Here is a 27,054-nt window from a genome sequence, read left to right on the forward strand (position 1 = left end):
TAAGTTTGCAGGATGCCGTCCGCAATGAGAGATATTCTACTCTCCGGCACTGGGTTTTTGATAATGCATTACGATTTTGGTTACGATCCATCCGGTAACAGGCGGTTACAAAATGCCACCACTGCCTTGTGACAAAATGTGATAATCTCAGTTGTATTACCGACCGTAACACCCGTCAACCCATATCGCGGCATAAATGGGCAAGACGGTGGTACCTACCCGCGCGGCCTGACACGCCTCACAGGAATTACATCATTTTTGTTTATAAATTTTGCGAGCTTATTACTGCCACATGTTTCTTTTTTGTGGAAGTCCTTTGTATACACAATCAACCAGTTAAGTACATGCCTGAGAAAGACTTGCATCTCTCGATACAAATGCAGGGGGCGTCTTATCCTTCAGGCCGCCACAAGACGACGTCGCTTCAGCAAAATTTCTACATCGCCAACAACGATATAACCTTTTTCATTCTCAAGCTTTAGGAGTCTAGTGTGAATAATTTATTCGTCGCTAATATTGGAGATAGACCCAAAAGCTCGTGTAAGCTCCTAAGCCGTAACTAAGCGTTTGATTAAAGCTTTTGGTGTTTTATTATGCATATACTTTCGCTGTGGGAACAAGATTTTGCCACAGATTTACGTTTTCCTAGCACTATAGATGAGTCTGCAGTTCACCCGATGTTAAATGACTACTTTCATAGTTAAGATATATGCTTATGTCAGAAAATGTTTGAGCGTTGTCCTAAGCTCTGTGCTTTTTATAAGTAGTTAAGCAGTGCCAATAATTAGGCAGAATTTCAAGGGCTTGTTATTCATCGAGGGAGCTAGCTAGTCGGGTATTTGTGGTAAAAATTTTTATTTAACTTTTTTTATTGCTTAGATTGGTGTACAAGCTCACAGCCCACCTGGTATTAAGTGGTTACTGGAGCCCATGGACATCTACAACGTAAATGCGCCACTCACCTTGAGATATAAGTTCTCAGTATAGTTACAACGGCTGCCCCACCCTTCAAACCGAAACGCATTACTGCTTCACGGCAGAAATAGGCAGGGCGGTCGTACCTACCCGCGCGGACTCACAAGAGGTTCTACCACCAGTAAAAAACGTTGTAACTTGTTTTTTAATTGCTTCCTACTACAGAGCGATCACTTCCACCCTGATACTGTTCTTGAGATTATCTCAATACCGTCATTTGCATGTTGTAGATGCAATTTATTTTATTCAAATATTGTCATCTCGATTTAGCTTTTTATCTTCACAAATGCACTACTTTTAAGATTTTTTATTCCTGAAATAGTGGGACGATCTCACGGCTCACCTGGTGTTAAGTAGTTACCGAAGCCCATAGAAATAAGTAACGTAAAAGCCTTCATCCACCTTCAGACATGACTCCTAAGTCTTCATTTTACAATAAAACGGCTGCCTCACCCATCAAACCGAAACGTATTACTGTTTCGCGGTAGAAATAGGCAGGGTAGTGGTACCTACCCGTGCACGTTCACAAACCACCCCACAACCAGTAAAGTTCAATTCAACTAATTATAATTGATCAAAAACGATAAAGGGAAGGTCTTCAACTTTCAGATGTCTTTAGGTAGATCGACGCAACGGCGGCAACATTGCTCCGATCGTACTAGACGCTTGCAAGTTTATCTTTTAAATGCCCTAACGCAATTCACGTTTTTTCTTGATTATTTATATTGCTATTAGCATAATTATGGAAATTAGAAATTTAGGCCATCCAAAGAATAATAATTCATTAAAAACCAATCTTGAAACTCGAAATTCGAAAAGTTAGGAATTTTAAAATGAAAATAGGAAACTACAGAAATGAAAATGCTTTAATTGACTAGAGAAGGTTCATTAGTAAAACCGCTAGTGAAGACACGTCCGGCCAGTGGGTGAATTGGATAGATTCTGCCACAATCAAAGTCATACTTCATTGTAAAATTTACATTTAATCTTAAATTTAATCACGAACTATTTACATCAGAAAGCGAGCTACCCCTTTACTCTAGGTTTACATAAAAATATTTCTTCACTGCATTCGTAAAGTATGCTCTAAATTAAGTAAATAAAACATGATTCATATCTTGTAACGGAATGTCAATTTAGTGAAAATAAATAAGTCTAATATTTGGAAATGAAATAACAACAACTCGACTTTGCGTCAGATTGTGTTGACGACAATCTTCTCCGCTATATCGAGTTCAATTTCAAGGTAAAAACGTATCATCTACCGTTACTTTAATTATGAACGAAAATTAAATAATTTAATTTCAGAATAACACGTTTTTTATTGTATTTACAGTAAAAAAAATATGTTTTTGTCCTTATCTAACTTTCAATGTGGTGGAGATAGAATCTTCGATAATACTTTCAGAATTGTCTTTTAATACTGCCTCATTCTGTATAGTGGAGTGTCACAGAGAAAGCTCTTTTTCTAGATTAGCTAGACACAAATGTCGCTGACTGAATTCAAAAGAAGGCAACTTAAGGAATCGCGCGTTAAGTTAGTTCAGGCACAAGTCGGAGATCGAAAGAGCTAAGTCACTGTTTGATTGAGCGCAGTTAGCTGTAACAATACATACACATATTATAATTATTCACTACTTCGTCATTTAAATTGTTCTATTGAAGCCGTCACAGCAAAACTGCTTGCTCTACAAATGCTTTATTGTTCATTATTACTGGTGGTAGGACCTCTTGTGAGTCCGCGCGGGTAGGTACCACCGCCCTGCCTATTTCTGCGCTGAAGCAGTAATGCGTTTCGGTTTGAAGGGTGGGGTAGCCGTTGTAACTATACTGAGACCTTAAAACTTATATCTCAAGGTGGGTGGCGCATTTACGTTATAGATGTATATCGGCTCCAGTAATCACTTAACACCAGGTGGGCTGTGAGCTCGTCCACCCATCTAAACAATAAAAAAACCCTAATAGTCGATCGTTCGTTCGTTATGTTATCTCTGACAGCACACACTGTCCGAAGTGATTCAGTCAGCGACTTGTTCCAAAAATATCGTTTACTTAACATATAAATTGCACGCGTAACATCTTTGGTGGTAATTACACAGACTAGTTTAAGTTGCTTAGTAATAAATTATTATAAAACTTAAACAGAGTAGGCGGAGCGTTAGCAACAACTAAACAGAAGCTGAACACAAGTATTCATATTCATCAATTTAAAGCAAATTATTTTAGTATCTGAAATTTTATAGGAACACAAGATAAAAAAAATATGGTTTCAATAATTTTCCTGTGAGAGCAATGACAGAATGCGGCTAATCTTGGCCGTTTTCCAATTACATCACAAGAGCGCATTATGCGGCATAATGCTCAACTAAGCTTCAGCATAATTCGGCATTGTGCGTCACTGAGTCACATTATGCTCTGTAATTAACCATTACTTAATGGTAGTTTTCCAATTACAGAGCATAATGCGACTCAGTGCCGCACAATGCCGAATTATGCAGAAGCTTAGTTGAGCATTATGCCGCATAATGCGCTTTTGTGCTGTAATTGGAAAACGGCCCTTATTTCAGTTGCTACAAATCAAAATATGTTCAATAAGTATTTCGGATTATTTTACTAAAAAGAATAACACGGAGCTCTCACTCGTGGCTGGCTGTACAAAACGCTTCGCTGACCCTTTACTTAAATTAAAATAAATTAATTAAAAACTATAATAAACTTAGATTACATTTTGCACAAATTATTAGACTAGATTTTTTAAATTGATTATTTTGTTTGGACTAGACACTTTGTTTCTTTTATAGTAAATGTTAAAGTGAATGATTACTTGCATTTTCTCTTAACGCTGTCAGATTTTGAATATGTCCTCCATTTAAATATTAAATTAAACATGAAAATACATTAATTTAACCTAATAAACATAAACTATTTTAGTAAATAAAAAAAATAAGACTTCATCTGAATGCAAAAAGTCATTTGCTCATGAAATTCATCGTTTTGATATAACCGATAATGTAATACGCATTGTGAAGCTTTCCTTAAATTTTCATTTAAAAGCACTTTTCTGTTCCACTTTACATTCTAGTCATGATCATTAACATCAATAAAATAATATCATTCACAAAATGTTCATAATTTTGATTAATTGATCGATTTAATAACCACTTTATTTATTTATTTTAGAATCTTCGAAGTTTCCAATATTGTTCTAATAACTGGACGAATGGTCCGATGAAAATAAAAACGACATCTAATCGTACGTACGTATGGTACGTGTGTGTCCCGAAAACAAAAACCATAGCGTCCAATTTTCGACTTCATATGAAGGCCAATATGCGGATGCAAATCACATCGCCAATCCCCCTGACAACGCCTTAATGCATCATCATGTTATATCATCAAATGGTTTCAAGCATTTCTTGTCTTCAGCCCTTTCATTCACGACACATTCAATTCAACTGATCAAAAGGACTGCAACACAACATGTAAATGCAGAGTTTATTTATTTATTTTTTATTGCTTACATACGAGCTCAAAGTCCATCTGATGTTAAGTGCTTACTGGAGCCCATAGATATCTACAACGTGTAGTAACAAAGATATATTATTTATAGTCTATTTTTTTTTTTCGTTTTCCAAAGGCAAAGCGTGTGTGTCGGAATTAGTAACAGCACGTTTGTAATATCGTAGAAGAATTGATACATATTTTTGTATAAACAAAGGGAATGTTTAGAATTCACTTGACTAGAGTACATTATATGTATAATAAAATTAAAAAAATTGTTCTAAATAATATAATAGTGCCCACTGTATGATACAATACTGTGTGGATAACTATTAACTCTGTTCAGAGTGGCTCACGGCTCCGCTGATGTTAATCGCTAATGCAATTAAATCAAGATTTCGCCTGCATGTCTCAAAATGAGCTGCGTGGTGGTCACTGTGATGTCGTTGCGCTCTCACAACTTTTTAGCATCAGGGAGGGCGTGAAATATTCTGACCATCTAAAATAATAAAAAGCTCACATATTCCAGAAAACTTCTCACGACTCAGATAAACCAGAATTCCTAAAGACTCAAGGCCCGATTTTATCGGACATTATCTCTATAAAGTTTAAAACATAATTCCTACGTAGCTTTTAATTATATCTAGTCACTTGAGCTTACAGACGCTTTTGAAAAGGCTTCGACGGTATAATACATATGTATGTAGATATAAATGGCACGTAGCCGCATTTTTTTGAAATTTCGAAATTTGAACCAAGTAAATGATATATCATTGCTTCTATTGTCTGTGCTTAATTCAGCAATAAGCTAATTATTCAAAAGACGCGCGTTGTGAGCATGTGGTCCGGTGCGGTGTAGAGCGTGGAGATCGGTAACGTGAGGGGGACAGTTAAGCCGCCACTGACCACCCAGGACATGCTGACACTGTTGAACTGTCTTTGGCGCCACACCACCGCACGCTTTAAGAAATTAAGGCGACTTATTTCAAAAAATGCGGCCATTACGTAACAATCGCGTAATGATTCTTACATGTTTTTTTTATTTTTTTCTTGTTAGATTTGTGGACGAGCTCACAACCCACCTGGTGTTAAGTGGTTACTGGAGCCCATAGTCATCTACAACGTAAATGCGCCACACATCTTGAGTTTTTAACAACCGTAATTTTGACCACGACATGGCTGCTTTGATAATTACCTATATTTCACGATTTCCATCATTCTATATTGCACGTTTAAAATAAATAATCTGTCAAAAAATGAACTTAATTATTACAGTTCTGTAAAAAATATTATAGTCTGGTAACACATTTTAACAAATCTAAAATGATAAAATATTTTAGTCTTACCACACTAATTCAATAAGTCTAGTAAATGTAAGCGTCTGTCAGTGATCATGCGCGAACACTAATAAATAATAAACATATTTAAAATATACTAAAAATCAAACCTAATTTATTTGTTCTGACTAGAACTTGATATAAAGAGATCCATTGCTAAACATGGATACAGCGCCGAGCTATCAGTCAAGATAAAGCTACATTAGACCCACAACCCGCACACGTGGTAGAGATATAAATATGTGCAGGATAGAGTAATAAAAAACAGGTATTACATGACAATGGCGGTACTGCGTCGGAATACCGTTTTTAAAGAAGACGAACGTTCATAAAAACTGAAAACCGATTCGGTTTTAAATGAGTTAGTGATTTAATAAAGTAATTTGCAATACTACCACCGAATTGATAAAGTGCAGAAGGTCGAATTTCAAAGTTCTTTCTCTAATACTTTAACTAAAAGTTGAAATACTTTTGTGTCAATTTCATAAAATGTTAGTTAATCTTAGTTCAAAGATCAGTTTTTCTTAAAGAGCTTTTCAAAGTTAGTGCAAGGATTGTTCTGGCCACCGACTGAACCGTTATTGAGGCGTTATTCGTGAACACTTAGGATCGATCCACCACCTCATGTACCCTCTCTATCTACCCAGTGCGCGGTGAATCTAATGTGACTCCAAGCTCGTTGCTATTGTATATATTGCTCAGACTTCAAGTCAGACGTAAATTCAGACGTCAATTCACGTCTTACTTTCAGCCTGACGCCGTCATTTCGAACTGTCGAAGTTATGGAATGTCTATATAATCACAATTTTTCTGCTCTGATATTATGACTAATTTTCATAACGTTCAAGAAGATTGTAACAAAAATTTTTTTGAAAATAGCTTAAGTATTTTTCTCTTAACGTAATGACTAGTTAATGATTATGACAGTACATGTGAGGAGCATCTTCACTGCTGCTGCTTCCGTCTGTGATCTGTTTTCGCCTTGGTACAGTGCAGCGGTCGGTCGCGTCCTTACTTAGAGAGTCCAACGTACATTGCAAGCGTCTGGTTCGCGCGATTAAATCCCGTTTCTTTTGAAATACGCGTTTTTGAATAACGATAGTTTAAAATCACATAAACCAGTACAGTAAGAACTGACACCAGTCAACAGAACATTAACAGAACCTCCGTGACGTCAAGAGTCCAAGCGCTCGAGGGGCTCAACATCCGATACCAGCAACTCTACAGCACTAACAGCTGCTGGTGCGAGAGAGGGCGTCACAAAAGATGGTCGTCGTGATCCTCGCAGCCGTCCTCCTCTGAGTCCGCCGAGTCCAAGCTCGGGACCTGATCCATGTCCTGGCTCTCGCACTGCTGGTCCAGCTCCGTGGACGGCGCATCGTCGTCCTTCCACTTGTCCATAGACCGCCTCCTGGCGTTCATAAAAAAGTTCCCGACCGTCGTCGGCTCTAGTCCTAGTTGTCTCGCTATCGTTACTTGCATTTCTTTTGATGGTCTTTTTGTTTCCTGGAATTTTAAAATGATTATATATTACTTCAGCAAATCTATACCCACATACATATAAACATATATAAGTGATCAAAAACAAACAGTTAAGGACTATTTACTCGACGCTTATCAACCGGTGTTTCAATGGTCTAGTTTTTTGACGAGAGTAAGAGTAATCAGAGAGAGTAAAGAAGTCGTCGTGGCCTAAACAACGGCGGGTCCAGGGGGGGGGTCATGGGGGTCATGACCCCCTCCTGAGCTAGTTCCAGGACTTGATAATTGAAGAACATCATGATTTATTTATTATCTATTGTTATGAAATTAAATTATAAGTTCTTAACTTGCCCACGACTATGTGACCCCCTCCTGGCGCCAAAGCTGGATCCGCCCTTGGGCCTAAAGGATAAGACGTCCGGTGCATTCGTGTTGAAGCGATGCACCGGTGTTCGAATCCCGCAGGCGGGTACCAATTTTTCTAATGAAATACGTACTCAACAAATGTTCACGATTGACTTCCACGGTGAAGGAATAACATCGTGTAATAAAAATCAAACCCGCAAAATTATAATTTGCGTAATCACTGGTGGTAGGACCTCTTGTGAGTCCGCACGGGTAGGTACCACCACCCCGCCTATTTCCGCCGTGAAGCAGTAATGCGTTTCGGTTCGAAGGGTGGGGTAGCCGTTGTAACTATACTGAGACCTTAGAACTTATATCTCGAGGTGGGTGGCGCATTTACGTTGTAGATGTCTATGGGGTCCAGTAACCACTTAACACCAGGTGGGCTGTGAGCTCATCCATCCATCTAAGCAATAAAAAAAAAAAAGGTTATTGAAAACTAGTTTTTATTTTTTCTCTCTTTTGATTTAATGTGTCGTAGCGAGCTGTTTCAGTTAACAATGAGCTATTCCTTTGGCTGAATTTAATCTTAATAGTGATATAAACAGAATCAGATGTCCAGTGACATCTTCATCTTTTATTGTAAGATTTAATTTCTATTCTAAGTTTCTTTTTTTTAAAGGCCAATCCATCGGAGAGAAAATGTATTGATAATCAGAAGTGTCGGTGATTATGGTCTAATTTTGATTTTTTGGCGAACACTAGTGTAATTAAGTAATGACCAAAATTGTTTGATTTTCTTGCAATGCTGTTTCTGCTGGAAAGTTCTGGATGAGACGAAACTGATTTTGGAAGAGCTGAAACCGCTCCTAAGGGAACTTTCTTCAAAAAACTCAATATCACCTTTTTTTTCATGACATTTGGTTTAAATTTAAAATGATAGCGGTCTAGGATATTGTTTAGTGCGACAAATTACATTTACGTCACACTTTTATCTAAAACACAACATTCAATTAACATAAGATAAAAATATGTACAATGTAGCTCGTATCTGAGAATATGTCTTACAAACTACTAATCAAAATAAGTCAATATCCGTCGAGACTTTCGCTAATTATATGAAAAACATGATCTCTTGAAAATACTCAGTCGCGCTAATCTGTCTGACATGTATGGTGCTCAAAAAAAAATAAAATGTTTTACTATCTAAGAGGACATTTGTCCCGTAACCTTATCACCAGTTAAGAACGCAGTTACACCGCTGAGGACGATCGGAAAGAAAATCAGGACTTGCTCTTTTCCTATTTAAATAATTTTTTTTAATTGGACTCCACACGAAATTTACAATATTCTTCAAATATTTTTTAAATAAAAATGACGAGGGCTAGAACAACTCTACACTCTGGAGTACCAAAAACTGTCATAGGGACACTACTATGACAGAAACGTTCCTTGGAGTGCCAAAGACAACCGGACTAAGTTTCATCGCAATCCGATGAATGATTTGGAAGCAAATTGGTTAAACATATAAACAATAAAAGGTACAGAATAGATACACGTTCAATAATACTATTTGTCTGCGACATACTAAAAAAAAAAAAGTAGGCAGCGGCTTGGCTTTGCCCCTGGCATTGCTGAAGTCCATGGGCGACGGTAACTACTCACCATCAGGTGGGCCGTATGCTCGTCTGCGTACAAGGGCAATAAAAACAAAAAAAAAATACTGCCGTCTATCCCTGTACCAATACATCAGTAATTTAAATAAGTTGAGGTGTTATTTTTTAACTTATTGCATTAGATAATTACCTTAAAAATAGCTTGTAGAGTACGCCGCTGGAGGTCGGTGAAAACCAAACGCGGCTTCTTCGGGGAAGGCAGGGTATCCGAGCCCATGTCCTCCTTGCGCTTGCAGCCTGGGATATACAACATGCCTATTTTTAATGAGAAATATTGCAACTTTTAGGCTTAAAGCTATCATAATCGCATAAAAATTAAAAGTGAACATCCAGAATCAAAGTTATAAGGAGCGAATTTAATTGAATTCAAAACATGAAATACTAGAAAACCAGTTATTTGAAATAAAATCTACATCATACCCGCTACTTACTATAACTTTTACTAAATAAACTTTTGGTATGTAGCCATATAATTAATTGATTAGTCAGTGTATTGTTGAAATCTAAATTTAATTATAAACATTAAACAAACTTACTGCCTCTCTGTGGAATCTGGGCCGCTGCAACAAAAACAAATTCACGTGTTATTAGCTTATGTTATAATATTTAAATTAATAATAATGAATTTAAAAAACTAAAATTATTTCACAAACTAGATACGACAAACATGCCTCTAAACATAACCTTCAATACGCACTAGATAACATTTACTATCACATGTGACTATTGCGTATCAAAGCTAAAATTCAAATAGTAAAAGTTTAGTGGAAATTCTAAAATTCACCACTCCGGTGGCAAACTTTTTGAAGTTTTCTCGTTACTATAATTTTAAATTAACGTTTTGGGGCAAACTTTATATTAGGAAATGTAGTGAAATTATGTAGAGCACACAAAAAATTTAGACAGACAAATTTTGTTCCAAAACGCGGCAATAAAATCTAAAACACCAAACGTATAATATGAAAACGCATACCTGGCGACAATGTAAACAACATTTAAAAAAGGAGTTCTGTCTCGCAGGCACCTATAAAATCATACGAAATAAAACTATGGCAGCCCGGGCGTTGGGGGAAAACAAAATGGAAGGGAGGGGGCAGCGTTAGCAGTCTAACATTCATCTTGGCTTCTTAAAGCTAACAAAATACACTTACCTACAACTATAAAGTTTATTCAACAACTTTTCTAAAGTAACATTTTCTAGACAGTATCGATGCCACGAAACACAAAGCTGTAAACGCTAGTACTAAAGCTCGGGAAAGGATACTGCCTATTCAAAACGATACGACATCTATTTCAGCATTTTTCTATACATTTTACGCAGGATTCGACAGAATTATAAAAATAAAGTTTCCATTCAGATATTCACGTTTCTATCGTTTGCTTGGCTTACACAAAGCGGTAGTTACTCGTTAGACAATCACGTGTTCCAATTACGATGAAAGGTTTAAGTATCGTGTATGTATGTGGTGTTTACCTTTGCGACAAGCTATTTACATGTCAGTTAGTACCTATGTATAAGAAACCAAGTCCACTGCTACGCAGCCACAGGCAAGGTTGTATGGGATTCGGATATTTCTAAAGGATATAAATATGGAATACATGAGCATTTTAAAACTATTATCAAATGCTTAAAGAAATGATGTGTCATCTAAATAAAAGATGAAAAAAATATGAGTAAAATCAGAAATTATGAAAATTATAATAATGTTTAAATTAAGTCATGATGAAGTTAATTAACGGGGAAAGAACAATAAGTTATAGTAACTTGGAGTGTTAGTTACTAGGCTTTCGACAGGAAATAGGGATATGATGGAAACCAGGAGTCAAATCAAGAGTGGGGAGGACTCACAAGCAAGAAACGTCCCCGGCTGGTTCATATGGCGTTTCCCAGGGTGGCGGAGGCCCCGGAGGGTACATTGTGGGGCATTGAGCCGGGGGCGGAGCACCCTGGTACTCTCGGGGCTGGCAGTATGGCTGCTGAGGCATGCTGTTTACATTGTCGCCTTTTATCGTTTGATGCTGGTTTGGCGTATCTGCAAAATTATAAAATGGTGAATCCTTAGGTTTCCACTTCCCTTCTGTATTTAGTAATCTATAGTAATGAAGAAGGATATAATGTTTCAAGGCAGTAGGTATTTTCAAACACTTGTTTGTGATATAGTAGTCAGTGGATATTGTGTTTCACCTTTCCTTTGTCTCGGTTTGTGTATATAAAGTTTTTATGGACTGCATGTTTGATGTTGATGATGATGTTAATAATATTCTATTTTGCTAAATATTGCTTTGCCAAATATTGCTTTGCCAAATATTGCTTTAAGCACTTTATTTACAATAAAGTTTTACAGTAAATTACAGCTTCATTTAAAAATTCGTGAAATGGTTTTTGTTGTAATACGCAGCTCATATTTAAAACCCGAAATCTAAATTATGAAGAAAAACTTAACATAGGCTCCAAAGGTGAAAAGCTCGAAGAAAAAGCTCAGAACGGAGCACGGTTGTGCTACAACGGGGGAGAGGAGGGAGTCGATCGATAGCGAGGCGGACGTGGGGTGTGACGTCACAGGGGGAAACCCGTGTACCAGTAATGTGGCCGTGTGAACGAATAATACGCGATATAGAGCGTTCAAAGAACTTCATCATGTATCATTTATTAAAAAAAATACATGTAGTCCCATTAATTATTTTGTAATAGATATTTTTGGGCTTTGATTAGTTCCAATACTAGAAAAAAAAAAATTAAAAATACTAACAAACACCATACTAAGATTAAAAGTTATTGATAGTTATTAGAAATTTGTTTAGTATTCAAATATAGAAGTTATGGAACCTGGGAGCGCATGATACGCACCCACAGGTAAGTACAACCACCATTCATACTTCTAACGAAAAGCAGACATACGCTCCAGTTTCAAGGGTTTTATTCAGCCAAAAGTCAAAGACTCAAGAAGGATGGTGGCATTGATGTATATGGAATTTGGTAGCCATTTAACACTGGTTAGAATATGAGCTATTCATACATTTGATCCAAAAATTACTATTTTCTATGTGTATGTTTCATTCTCTCAAGCAGCAAAATCGATTCAATCGAGCGATCCACACATCGTGTCCGTACAATAATTGAAAATCTATATTTGTTAAACCCAGTCACTCTGCTGTGACCATCATAAGTTATATGAAAAACATTGATTGCCCACGCGTTACCTCTCGTACGTTGATGGGATTTTGACAAAAACCTACCCTGGAGTACCAGTAATGACTGCACTTAATTTTATCACAACGGAATGAATAATTTAGGAACGCATAGAGAACAAACTTATAAGCATTCATTTTTATTTAAATAGTGAAATACTCGTACATAAAATAGATAAATAGATCCTAGTTAAATAAGTGAGCATAGATAAAACAGTTAAATAATAAATATTTTCTCCGCTTTTGTCAATTTGGTGTGTTTTCCAAGTCCAATTAATTTGAGATTGTTTTTTGCTTTTAATAACAAAACAAAAGAACAACAGTAAAACATAAAATTAATCTTGATGTATAAGAATTACGGTCGCATTTCGATCACTACGAACACCGGTATTATTAAAATCATAAATCCTTACTAATTTAAGAATAAGCGCGATTTTATACTCCTCTTTCATTTCACCAGACCTGAGTGATATAGAATTAGAAACTTTATCAATGTGGAAAGTAGGAATACTTGTTTCAGGTGTGAATGGGTCTCAAAACTCCACCAAAATCTAAAGTCAGTTTAGTCTTTTTGTGTACAAAATCTCAATTGAAATCATACTCAAAACTGATCTCAATAATGAATTAGGCAACTCAGTGCAAAGTGCCGAGTGGGAGACCTTCATTTCAAAGAAACTTTAAATTAAGATGCGTAGTCCGGGGCTCACACCGTACATAATATCGTTGGGAGAAACTTTCAGAATTACACAGAAAATTAACTGAAACACATGGTTTTCATTCTATTAGTTCTTAGAAAGTAGAATTAAATAACCTAAAACAGTACTTTATTTCCACAAGTATATATTTGTATTGGGCGACGCTCAGTATAGCAACAGAGTATCATCATTCAATCGGAGTCATTTTTAATTTTTTTTCAGAATATTGCTCTTATTCGGGATCATAAATCAATTAAATTTAAGGACAATATCCATTGCTAGTGTTCTCTATGACTCAAGTGCTAAGTAATAACAGAGCATTTTCAAGCTATGGACATGATTTAAAAAAAATGAAAGTATTAAAACCAGTATTTTAATTAAAAATGCAAGTGTACAGATGAAAGTTTTTTGAATGCAAGTTCTCTCTCGGTGGGACCGCGGCCTAGTGCCGTCAGCTGTGTGCATCGATTGTGCAGAATCGATGCCAGTCGCGCTTACCGAGTCGAGCGCGATCGATGCGACACGTCACTCCACACAGATACGAACTGAAGACGAGATCTTCTAATACAACTTATTATTGGAAGATATATTATGCAAAAACTACTCTACAGCGTTATGGTGAAGCCTACATATGATATCCTGCCGCCGTCTGGTGTGAAACCTTCATGTGTTTCATGTGCTTTAATAGTCGCTTAGTACCAAATGGACCGCGAGTTCAACTGCTGATTTATGTCGATAAATACAAATACTAAAAAATCTTTGTCATCGTTTCCAGAACAAAAAATTTAGAAAGGAATCTAAATAAGATAAAGTACAAAACTATTATGTTATAAGATATTCAAGGTAATTTTTTATTGTTTAGATCGGTGTATGAGCTCACAGGTCACCCGGTATTAAGTGGTTATCGAAGCCCATAGACATCAACAACGTAAATGTCGCCACCCACCTTGAGACATGAGCTTTAAGGTCTCAGTATTTACAGTACAACGGCCGCCCCACCCTTCGCACCGAAACCTATAGCTTTTTCATGACAGAAATACGCAGGGTAGTAGTACCTACCCCTGCGAATTCACAAGAGGTCCTACTGCCAGTAAAAAAACGTTGTAGGTGTTAGTTAGAAAATTGCAAACTCTAATTTGAATACTAGTTTTCTATTTCAGATAGTAAAGCCTTCGATTTTATTGAAAAAAACAATGACATATCTGAATAATAATTTAGTCCATTACACAAATTGTATCGACCCCAAGGATCCTAAGAGGCTGAAAACCTTTGCAGAGATGCTCTCTTGGGATGGCAGGGGACTTCAACAAACATAGATAGGCAGGGACCCTCCACGCTAAATCTGTGACTTGCAGGCAAAATCTATGATACTATTTTCTTCAAAAGAAATAAAAAACTACCCCAATTTTAGTTGATGATCCTTCTTAATCTGTGAATTACAACCTAAGTCAAACAAACAAACAGACTTCGAATTCCTTCTTTGTGCATTATAACACAAATTTCAGGAAATATTCTTAAAGAAAAATAGACGGTAGTTGACAGAATACTCAAATGTTCTCTACGATCACGCAACTTGTATAGTATTTTAAACGTCAGAAGTATTAAAGTTAAATCAATAAACGCTTGATGAATCCGTAAGAGTAAGTTTGATTGTGAAGATTCAATAATCAGTTGGCGCGAACTCTACTCCGCGGAGTCAGCTGCTCGCATCGATTCGCTACAATCGATGCATGCGGATCGATGTGTCGCGTCACTAGTCGCGCCTTCCGACTTTTCCAAGTGAACTACAAAAGCATTTACGGACTTCACGTTTTCGTAAATGTTCAAAAATTTTGTTTGATTTGTTTTAAACAGAATACAGTGCTGACGCACTTGGAACTTTTGAATTGTATGACTTTTTTATTGAAAAAAAATTATTACTCTATTAGATAGATAGGCGAATGATTTTATAGCTTGCCGAGTGTTACATTATTTCCGGAGCTCACAGATATCACAATGTAGATGCCACTACCACCTTAAGACATGGGTTTGGCAGCTCAATTGTATTGTCACAGCTACCCAACCTCCAAACCCAATCCAATGACTGCTCTTTGGTATAAACAGTCAAAATGAAAATTTCAAACCCGTAATTTTTTGTATTGCCCTTGTAGGTAGACGGTCATACGGCCTGGTAGTGGGTGGTTACCGTCGCCTATGGACTCCAGCGATGCCAGGGGCAGAGCCAAGCCGCTGCCTACCGTTAAGTCGTCGTGACCTAAGCGATAAGACATCCGGTGCATTCGTGTTGAGCGATGCACCCGGTGTTCGAATCTCAGGCGGGTACCAATTTTTCTAATGAAATACGTACTCAACAAATGTTCACGATTGGCTTCCACGGTGAAGGAATAACATCGTGTAATAAAAATCAAACCCGCAAAATTATAATGTGCGTAATTACTGGTGGTAGGACCTCTTGTGAGTCCGCGCGGGTGGGTACCACCACCTTGCCTATTTCTGCCGTGAAGCAGTAAAGCGTTTCGGTTTGAAGGGTGGGGCAGCCGTTGTAACTATACTGAGATCTTAGAACTTATATCTCAAGGTGGGTGGCACATTTACGTTGTGGATGTCTATGGGCTCCAGTAACCACTTAACACCAGGTGAGCTGTGAGCTCGTCCACCCAACTAATCAATAAAAAAATTTAAAAAAGTACTCTCTAATTGTCACTTTTATTGCACGGTGTTATTTCCTTCATCGTGGCAATCGTTCGTAAACTCACGCTAGATACATGTTTCAAAATATTGATACCTATGCGTAGGAATTAAAAATCGGGTAGTCACATCGCTTTATATGAGTACCCCGATCATTTCAGCCTTTAGGCCACGACATCACTTGGCCAGTGCCGCTGGCAAGGAAAGCTCTGACTGTGGTAACAGCGCAAGCGGACATCACACCGTACCAAAGTATACTCATAGTAATTTTATTATAACATTCAACATAGCGTATGTATGATTCATTTTGGAAAAACCTTTTCAACTATGTTGTTCCTGATTATTAATGTTCGCATCTATTTGCGTGAGCCCATGTGCCTTGCCGTTTGGGGTGGGAATGGTTGATTAACGTGTATTGAGTCACAAAGAAACGCCCACGCCAGTACTGTTACTTGCTACACAAGCTTAACTAAGGTTGTGATTCAAGCCATCAGAAAAATAGATAGATAGCGAATCTTCACCAGCTTCGTAACTCGCACGCCACTCTTGGTACTACTGGGACAAAAACTTATCCTGTAGTGACAACAACAAAGTGTGGACAGGTTCAAATTAACCACATGAAGCTTGAACACAAAATACACAAAAAAATGAAGAAAACAATTTTTTTAAATTAAAAGCTAGAAGAGGAAGAATGAGTGAAAAGAATATACATTTATGGGATTAATATATTATGTAACTAAAGCCTCGAGAGATACCTAAAGGTGAAATTTTAAGTGGTTTAAAATAACTATTAGCCGAGACGCAGAATTTTATCCAGACGGTAAACGGCAAAATCTAAATACGTCACGCCAAAAGTAATAACTTTTTGATATTCTATTTACTAGTAAATATATATTAAAAAGATGTTTTTATTATAGTCATAGTGTTTCCGTTCAATAATAAAGATAGTGTTTGGTTTGTTTTGGCGCGCTATCTCGGCTACTACGTCGAGTCAGCTGCTCGCATCGATTCGCCACAATCGATGCGAGCGGATCGAAGTGTCGCGTCACTGGCCGAGCCTTCATTGATATGCATTGCTCGGTTTCTGCTTGTTGTTAGTACACGGTCCCGCACAAAAACGGATTCATATTGAATAGTGTTCTTAGGTGACGGCTAATCTCAAACAGGATAATTTATGGTGATAGTAACGTGCAGAGTCATGACGCGAAAAGTCAAAATCTTCGCAATCTCGGCATCTTGTTCTATCACGCATCAGTTATAATTATTTCGGGTCTTTAATTCGCTGACTCTTAAAAGATCCGTGAGCTCATCATCCTCATTTAAGTTAGGTTAAAAGACAAACAAACTCATTATGGTCCATATTTTGAAATAACACAATTTGACAAATCTGTTCAATACTTTTAACATCGATTATCCGGTAACGATTGAATAAAAACAGTCACAATTACATATAATGTTAGTTTAGTGAATCGGGTCGAATTTAGTGTGTGTATAAGTTAACTGTAATACTATGGAACCCTAGTTTAGAGCATCGATGACCCATAGACACAGCCCACTGAGTTTGTCGCCGGATCTTATCAGTGGGTCGCGTTTCCGATCCGGTGGTAGATTCTGCGAAGCACTGCTCTTGCTTAGGGCCAGTTTTAGCAACACTTCCGGTTTGAGCCCCGTGAGCTCACCTACACATCAAGGAGAAGCTGAAATAGCCTCTCAAGGCTATCAGCATAGGTAGGGAAAAAAAGCAGCGATGTACATTAGATAACTTTATAACGCTTAATAAAAAAAACATTATAACTGTGTCAATTTCTATAGTGCTCGGTGAAAATTAGCAATTATTTGCTTCTAGGCTATCTACAGAATATAGATAATACAATTCATATAAACCGTACAACTGATATCACAATGACTGATGTATAGGTACCTATATATTCGTAGTACAGTATGTATAAAACTTAGCACAAATAATAAAATGAAAATAGTGAGTTAGTAGTACTAACTCACTATTTTCCATTTCCTGCAGATAAGTAGGTCAAAAGTACCATTTAGATAACCAACCAAGTGAATCAACAGCCTACATTTTCAGGTCAATTTGAATTCCAAATAAATAATTGCACAAAAAGCAGACAGCTATTAAGAAATGTGATGTAGTTTCAATTTTTGATTAGAATTTTTACGTGTGTTTCTCGTGGTTGAAATTCAATTGCAATGGCTAATGTTCTAACCAATAATTCAATGTAAATACGAAGCTACGAAGCTATCGAGAGTTGACTTATAATAGAGTTGTTATTATTTAGTTCAAACATAACGTTGGGCTCTCTTATGTCGATACTGTTTGCCGTGTAGCCGTAGGTACTGTGAAGCGCAATTCATACAAAAACAACAGAGGAACACTGCAAGCGCATGCATCGTACCTGCTAGCCTGAGCGCGGACATCCTCTGGAACTCTGGCTCCTGCAGCCACTTCCACATCCGCCTAAAGGTCTCCCGACCCGACTTGAGCTTGGACCAGGGCTTGGGATTCCGCAAGAGGTCACTAAGAGTGCCCTGCGACCGACACAGCACCCTCTGCGCAAAAATCGCCTGGGGGATCGAGTACCGCTTCAATTCTCCGCTTATCCTCTGCGCCAACTCTTTAGTGTTTATCTCTTCAGTGTCATTCTGAATGACTTGCTGCTGGTGCTGTTGTTGTTGATCCTCGCGCGCCATCAGCGCAGCGTTGAGATCGAGCCCCGGACTCGGCAGCGGCGGCGTCGGCGACCGTCGCTCGAACGAACTGGGGGACACGCTCCGTCGGCTGTACGCCGACTGTGGCGACAGGGGCTCATTGTAGGCCGCCGGGGACAGCGACGCATACGAAGGCTGCTGCTGAATGACCGTGAAGGTGCCGCCAGCGTGGTACGCAAACTTATCGGAGACGGTGCTGATGGGCGGCAAGGGTAAAAGTGGCGTGAGGGTCGCGTACGAAGCAGGCTCGAGGCCGGGCGGCGTGAGGCGGCCGTTGACGGCGGAGAGAGGATGGAAGGCTGCATCTCCATCGGGCAGGAGGTCGGCGGGAGACAGTCTCGGTGGCGAGGCGGTACTGGGAGCCACTATGACCGTGAGCGGCGCTCGGTCTCTGACTCGACCCTCGTCCATGGCACGCGGCCGACGGCTGCGGGGTCGCGCGCCCGACTGGACCACGCCTGCGCGACGCACCCGGCCCGGCCCGCACTCCTCGTCCTGCAACACACCCTTGTTTCTTCACCCTCGCTACGAATAACCCACTACTGTCTCAACATGCGATAACCAACCTTAAAGTCTAAGTGTTACAGTAACATTCAATATATCAAAGGCACGTGTCGGGCTATTTGTTGCGAGCCGCACACAATGCACCCTTAACCTACCCCGAGGGGCTACGAAACGTTCGTTTCTAAACTGTGACAAGACTCGAAATACATTGCTCACTCCAAGTTTTATAATTGAACCACGTACGGTTGGGAGCCAGCGTTAGACACCTCATTTTAATTACTGTCGCTTACACTACCTACCTGAGTACGAAGGGTCTGCCCTCGTTTGACGGTGGACATCGCTTTGCCGGAGTTCACTCCACATACAAAACCATAGGCAGCTTTAGTGTATCCCACGAACTACTAACCAATTTAATACGACTATCTACTACAAAAATAACTGACGGATATTATTTAAATACAACTTAATTTGTAATAAACGAATATTTATAGTAAAATCTCAATTCTGTTATGTTATGTTATAATTAAAAGGCCTCGGGAAATGCCACAAAACATCAGCACATTGTCTATCTTTTGCTTTCTTTAATAGGAAACACAGTTCAGTACAACTAGTCTAACAATAAACACGTACATGTTGTTATTTTTACATAATAACATATAATCTTCCTAACGTGTTCACAAGTACTCACAGTTGGCCACCCACAAAACAGACATGAGGATATAATTTGAATATTTATAATTTGCTTAGATGGGTGAACGAGCTCACAGCCCACCTGGTGTTAAGTGGTTACTGGAGCCCATAGACATCTACAACGTAAATGTGCCACCCAACTTGAGATATATGTTCTAAGGTCTCAAGTATAGTTACAACGGCTACCCCACATTTCAAACCGAAACGCATTACTGCTTCACGGCAGAAATAGGCGGGGCGGTAGTACCTACCCGTGCGGACTCACAAGAGGTCCTGCCACCAGTAATTACGCAAATTATAATTTGAGTTATTTTTAAATATCTACCACCCTAGTAAGAAAACGCAAAATTGCTTTACGGTGAAAAGAAATGGGACGATGGCGTCAACCAGTACGAACCCTGCTGCTAGACTATAAGACTCTTGGGTAACTTAGCATCAGTGTAATATGTCTGATATTGTTTAATACACATAGTGAGTCATCCTGGTAGATTGAGGCTTCGTCTCTGTGTTGTTGCTAAGACCAAAGTGAAAACTAAAGTTTTACTTCAGAGGTTGATCTGTATTTGCGATTTACAATTGTCCAATGAACCACTTAGGACCAAAGAGTTCCTAGTTTCGACTACTTTTGATCGTGTGACATTTTGAAAATAAATAATTTAGATTGACTGTTAAAATTAAAATTAGAATGATGTTTTTTTTTTTATTGCCCTTGTAGGCAGACGAGCATACGGCCCACCTGATGGAGAGTGGTTACCGTCGCCCATGGACTTCAGCAATGTCAAGTCAGTGTTTAATAACTTTAAAAAAAAGTGTGGTGTCGTGGGACACCGGATAGGAACGAAGTTCCTTATTATAAAAATATTAATTTTATCTTCTATTCGAGGTATAAAGAAAATCATTATTTAGGTATACATTTTTATTATGATTTTTTTATTGATAAAAAAAATTATTATTTTTTGTACGTTATTACAAAGTTAAGTCGTACACTGTGTGCATTACTAATAAAAATCTTACGTCACGGACGTTTTTTCCCGGTTAGGGTACCCCTCCGCATCGTCCCATAAGGAACTTCGTTCCAAAAACATGTTTTAAAAGCAAAATATTTCAAAAAATCTGCTCTTAATAAGTAGATATATTTATAAGTTAACCGGACATCTTAAAGTTAGTAAAGTTTGGGTACAAAGATTTTAAATAGATACAGATAGATATAGATTAAGCAACGTTGTTTAACCTTTGAAATTTTTAAGAACAATTCAAGGACACCGCTTGGGGAACCGAATAATTAGGATTATCCGCTACCGGACTAGAACTTATTCCTTCTATCTGGAACTAACGCGCTCACCGACAGTGCTCTTCCGTAGAACATTCTTTAATAACACACACCTATTCATATTGTATATGGAATGCCTTACAATTTCTTCGTAATGTATTTTCATATGTATTCCTTTTCATTGACATTGGTGATCTCCGAAAGCTCATTTATATAATAGAATGCCTTAAAATTTCTTCGTAATGTAATTTTATAATAAAATGTATTCCTTTTCATATTGGTGATCTCCGAAAGTTCATTTATCTAAGATCCAGTCGTTGCAGACTATCTTTGTAGCCTACCGATAGACCGAAAAAAATAAAATGATGCCGTTTATTTAAAGAAGTCACAGAGTCTTCAATTGACACAGTCACAGACACAATGACATGATGCACGGTGGTCCCACAAAACAAAATGGATTCTCACTAAAACAGTCGTCAAGTCTATGTCTAATTCTAATATCAATAAAAAAATAATTTGAACGTTAAGCAGTACATTTTGATATGAGTATGTGTGTTTAATTGTGTGAGACTCACACGCGCGCACGCGGACACGGGCGCCTGTGCACCCGTGACCCCTGTGTGACACCTGGTTTGTAACAATAATGCTTATAGTGATGTTATTGATGTCGATAAAGCTACTATGCAGAAAAAGATTAATGCTAATTGTTTTATTGGGTTATTGAGTGATCGTATCACTCGATATGAGTAGCCCGGGTGTGTGCAAATTAGGCCATAAACGCCTCAACATGTCAATTGTGAGCTCCAGTAAATGGACTTCATGTTGCGCTCAATATAGCTTTAGAAAACACAAGGTCATGATGGGACATACCCAGTCTCGACCCAGATATCTCTTTAATGTCAACCATACGTGACACCGTTTTGTCAACCATACCTGACACCGTTTGGAGTATGTGGTTAAAATTTTGAACATGGGGTATTATATTTGTGTGGAGTTTCGATTGCCATGAATTAGTATCAGAATAAATACAGTTCAAGTTTAGGATAAAAATATCAGTAAATAAGTAAATTATATATTTTTTGCCATTCCCAATAAATGGGATTTCTATGTCTGGATCGTGATGGACGATGGATCGAGGAGGATGCGAGCGCAACTGACGAAATCGATAGATATAAAAAAGTTTCTGAACCCAAATTGAGTTATTTTAATTTATCGTTGAACAAGTGACATCTCTAGGACTCAACTCGACGGAGCCGCCGCCCCTACGCCGCGCCCGCACCGAGCTCGCTGGGTCGTCACTACTTTTTGTTCATTATCTAATAATATTCTCACCTTTTTAACTAACTTTAAAAAGTAAAGGAGATTCACGGTTTTTTTAATCAAATTCCAAAGAGCACGTTAATATATTGATAGCGTAGACATAGCAGAGGTACATTTGTAATTGCGGTGACTTTTTTTTATTGCTCAGAAGGGTAGACGAGCTCACGGTCCATCTGGTATTAAGTGATTACCGGAACTTATAGACATCTACAACGTAATTGCCGACACCCACCTTGAATATGAGTTCTAAATTTCAGTTATTACAGTACAACGGTTGCACTACCTTTCAAACCGAAACGCATTATTGCTTCACGGCAGAAATAGGCAGAGTGGTGGTACCTACCTGTGCGGACTCACAACACGTCCTACCACCAGTAATTATGGAAATTATAATTTTGCGATTTGATTTTTATTACACGATAATATTATTCCTTCACCGTGGAAGTCATTCGTGAATATTTGGCAAATACGTATTTCATCAGAAAAATAGGTACCTGTCTGCAGGATGCGAACATTGGCACAATCGCATCAGTATATGCGAATGCATCGGGCGTCTTATCTTTCAGGCCACGACGACTTCGGCCGTACATTTGACTTTTTTGTAATGCCTTCGCCTGAGTACATCCATAACGGAGGCACCGTAACCAAGGGAGCTGTTACTTTATTAGACAAACAGGCGCTTGCCATCTGGCGTCACCTGGACAGAGAGACACTAGTATGTGTGAGCTTCGTAGCTCATATCACGATAAGTCAGCCTCAATTTCGTCCCCCTATTCCTTTCGAAAAGGGGAAAAGTTGCGAATCCAAATGCGAATGCGAATCATGACACCACGACTCTCGAGCACATTTTTGGGCAACGTTCTATAAGTAAAATATAACCATAGCAACACAATCTGTACCATAAGCTCCTGCTCATGTCCATGACGCACTTATTACTTAATCATTTAACCTCCAGACAAGAATATTCGGAATAAGATGATGTGCAAAGCAGCGGAACGTAATTTCAGATTATAGATAAACTTAAAATTACAAATCCACCATAATTCATATCTGAATAAATTCGTTCTACTGAATTAAATCAACAATTTAAATAAAAAACCAGTCATTTTTTGCTTTAATAATATCCTAAAATGCGTTGCGTGCCTAAAACATCACCCTCCGCATATTGCACCCCTGCTTTATTAGCATGACACAGAGGGAAACAGCTGCGCTCGCGGCGGCCATATTGCGTGACGTCATCTATCGATTAATCGATAGAAGAATCGATATTATCGACCGAGCACCTGTGGGCTGTGTGAGCACGCGTGCACTGTCGGGGGCAATGACCTTATGGGAACTTGCTCCACTAAATAATTGTGACGGGGATAAGGATATTATAGTTTATGTGCTAAAAGTTTTTGTTTATGGTTTTATTGACTGGCAAGACAGACGAGCGATGTGAGCGACATCAGCGAATCTAGGAGCGGAATCAACCTGTGTAGTTCTTCAACTGTAGCAAATGCCCTACTACCATTTTCTATCCATATATAACTTTGCCTCCTCATTTGACAATCACTCAAAAACTGTACAGCCATCGCTCCATCTTATGGGAAGCCTAATATCAAACGCTGTCATATATAACTTGATTACCTACGCCCCAACACAGCCAGGTGAGTTTTACCATTGTAGTAGTTAATTATAAAAATCAGTATAGGGTTTCGACTGACATATGGCGGAAACAGTAAGGGATGTTGTGGTCACGATCCACTTCCGTCACCACACCCAACGAACTGGAGAACAGTTTAAGTACACTTTGTATTCGGGAGCTGATTTATGATCAGCTGACGTCACGATCGACGTCGCTTATGTCAATGTGCTGTCTCTTGTTTAATCCTACATGGGCGAACAAACTGTGGAATGGTTACACGAGTCCATGGACATCCAAACGTGGATTCCACGACCCACCTTAAGGCTTGAGAATTACTCAATTATGTAGTAATTTCCTAAATTATAATCGTTGCAGGTTTGACTTTTATTTTACTTCCTTTATTCTTTAAGTGCTTTAAGTACGCAACCCTGGACAGGAGGGGGTTGTCCGGTAGCAGCTGCCTGAGCGCCCCCTAAGTAGACCTGACTGCTCGAGGGCAGCTACTTCCCGAATGCATCTACTACCAGAACCGAATCGACGACGCTATGGGTTAAGTTTCACATTGCCGGACAAGCCATTACTTGCACTGCACTAAAAACCAAAACTAGACTGACTGAGCACAATCATTTCGTTGGTCCAGGAGATCCAGAGACAATTCTCAACCCTCAACGTATTTCACAAAACTATGGACTACGTACAACATAGAATAAATATTACAAAGTTATTAAAAATATTTCGTATTAATCTCATCAATGCATTGCTATTTCAGACTAGCTGACCCGGCAGACTTCGTAGTACCTTAATCGATAAATAAAAGACCTAAAGTTTTGTATAAAACAAACAAAAGGAATCCGTCCGACGAGGGACACATCAAAGGAAAAACAAAATTGTTATTTTTATTTAATTCCGAGCATTTTCATATTTATCTACCTTTCAAACCTTCTCTGGACTTCCACAAATAATTTAAGACCAAAATTAGCCAAATCGGTCTAGTCGTTCTCGAGTTTTAGCGAGACTAACCAACAGCAATTCATTTTTATACATAGATGACACGCTGATAATAGGAAAGAATATCACTCAGCCTAAATAATAAAATTCCGGTTGAATGCTACTTTACTCCTAAATCCTTTGCCGATGCCGCTAACAATGTGAATACTAAATCCTCAATACACGTGAACATTTCTCGCTAAATACCTACTGATATACTGTCCTAGGTTCGCCTCGAACCTCCGATATGTCATTTAAGTCGACGTGCGATATCGCCGTACAATAAGTTTAACCTATCCAGCAATACTAGGACGACATAAATACACAGAAGTAGGTACGTACTAATTACTAAATGACACAAGAATCGCGCATGCGTTGTCAAAATGAAGATTTCTACACGACATTATTTATTTTTGGACTAAACAAAAAAGTATTAAAAACAAAAGCAAAATAATGTAAAAGAAGAATGTTATGTGAAAAAGAAAGACAATGACATATTTAAAAGATTTTTTTTTTCTTATTTTAGTGAAAAATGTCATAAGTTTTTAAAATTACATGTTAATGAAAGAAACAACGAATTTTATTAAGCTAAATTTTAATTAGCATTCGTAAAAAGCGAAACGTCTAATTTCACACTGCACGTCAACTCAATATAAAAAATTCCAAGTTGTTAATTTTGTGAATCAAATTCTCACTAAGCTTGAGCTTGTATTTAATTAACCTCCATTAATATTAAACGCTTAAAGACAAACGATCCATCCGCTAGTCTAAGCTCTACTGCAAAACAAAAATCGGTAACACACAGAGGGAAAAATTTCAAATCAATATGAAAATCAATTGTAAAGAGCATTAAGATAGACTTCGCGACGCCATTTTGAACGGCGCCTCTAAACACTTACCGACTCGATGTAATAGTCATTTCCGTCATAGCCGGCTGTGTTTTCTTCATTCTCCAACTCCACTTGATAAGAATGATTGTCTACAAACACTTTTAATGTCAGTTCCGACATCATGTCGGCAATCGTGTATCGAAAATCGACAAGCAAGATCTTTCTATCGGAAATCTTACCCTCAACCCGTAACCATGACAACCGCAAGGCACCCCTGCTTTTCTCGAAACGATCGAAAACCAACCTCCCTTTTCAAACTTATGCAGTTACAATCTAAGTGAGACAGGGACGGCTAATGTTCTGTCCTTGCGCTTAAGTAAAAGTGGCGCTCGGAAAAATCGATATTTTACAAGGCTAGGCGTCGATTATCCGCTGTTCTGACGATCGTAGCTAAACGACGTAACTCTCTTTATGTTTCGTAAGAACTCGACCTTATCTTCTACGTATAGAGGTCAGTTTAACATAAATACATTAAGCTTTTACGATGGAAAAATCATAGTATGTTTCAGTGGGTATTTTGTATGGAATAAGGCATCGACTATTGATTTCCACGATCGCAATGTTTTGGAGAACTTCGATTTATTGAACATTCGTGATGCAGGATTGTAAATGACAATATTTTCGGTTTATTTAAGACCCATCATTCAGTCCACTGCTGGAAATAGGCCTCCCACGAGCCTCGCCACAACGACCGGTCCTGCACTTTTGTATCCAGCGGATTCTCACGACCTTCAACAGGTCATCGGTCCACCTTGTGGGAGACCTACCCATGCTACCTACCGATTTAAGATCTATTCCTAGACAACGAAAGGAAAAAAGAAAGAAATTACCAAAATACGGATATCCGGAGACGACTCTTCAATGTCCCAAGAAGCCGCTAAGTATACCCGCTTGCATTTAGTCAAAGAATATAAATGTCAGGGAACTGTGTTCAAACCCAGATAGACATATATTCGTGACACAACGTGATTTCCTTCTTCTAATAACAATACTTGAAGATTGTCATCAGCATCGATATATCGGTAGCACCTTGGCTCTGCCTCACTATCAGATGAGCCTTATGCTCATTCACGATCTAAGGTAAAAAAGTAGTGGGTGTCGCAAATATTGAGCTGACTTTTTAATAATTAGGTTATTAATTTCTAGAACATAGC

The 27,054-nt window shown here is 38.3% G+C and overlaps 1 protein-coding gene across 5 annotated transcripts; it reads right to left on the reverse strand.

Moving 5' to 3' along the window:
• Positions 1–1,938: 1,938 nt before the first annotated feature.
• Positions 1,939–26,098, reverse strand: onecut (homeobox protein onecut). Of its 5 annotated transcripts, none has more exons than XM_089739370.1 (6): positions 25,910–26,096; positions 18,300–19,107; positions 11,166–11,349; positions 9,853–9,876; positions 9,447–9,571; positions 7,182–7,319 (listed from the first exon to the last, which is right to left on the reverse strand). In XM_089739370.1, exons 1-5 carry the CDS (start codon positions 26,021–26,023, stop codon positions 9,448–9,450), a joined length of 1,254 nt encoding a protein of 417 aa, XP_089595496.1. In that variant the 5' UTR covers positions 26,024–26,096; the 3' UTR covers positions 7,182–7,319; position 9,447. The 5 variants fall into 5 exon arrangements, with proteins under 5 accessions (XP_028029953.1, XP_089595495.1, XP_089595496.1 ...); XM_089739371.1 differs by having other exon boundaries at positions 9,447–9,553; positions 25,910–26,095; XM_028174152.2 differs by lacking the exon at positions 11,166–11,349 and having other exon boundaries at positions 1,939–7,319; positions 9,447–9,553; positions 25,910–26,091.
• Between the last annotated feature and the right edge of the window lie 956 nt (positions 26,099–27,054).

The sequence above is a fragment of the Bombyx mandarina genome, chromosome A1, assembly GCF_030267445.1.
Source record: "Bombyx mandarina strain Sakado chromosome A1, ASM3026744v2".
NCBI lineage: Eukaryota > Metazoa > Arthropoda > Insecta > Lepidoptera > Bombycidae > Bombyx > Bombyx mandarina.

Excerpts from the sequence above, each read along its gene's own strand:
- onecut (XM_089739369.1), bottom strand. The coding sequence starts at position 26,023 with ATGATGTCGGAACTGACATTAAAAGTGTTTGTAGACAATCATTCTTAT. Across the intron at positions 9,877-18,299 it reads GTCCGCGCTCAGGCTAGCAG|CGGCCCAGATTCCACAGAGA; the intron begins GTACGATGCATG and ends TTTTTGTTGCAG. Across the intron at positions 9,572-9,852 it reads CCAGATTCCACAGAGAGGCA|GCATGTTGTATATCCCAGGC; the intron begins GTAAGTTTGTTT and ends CATTAAAAATAG.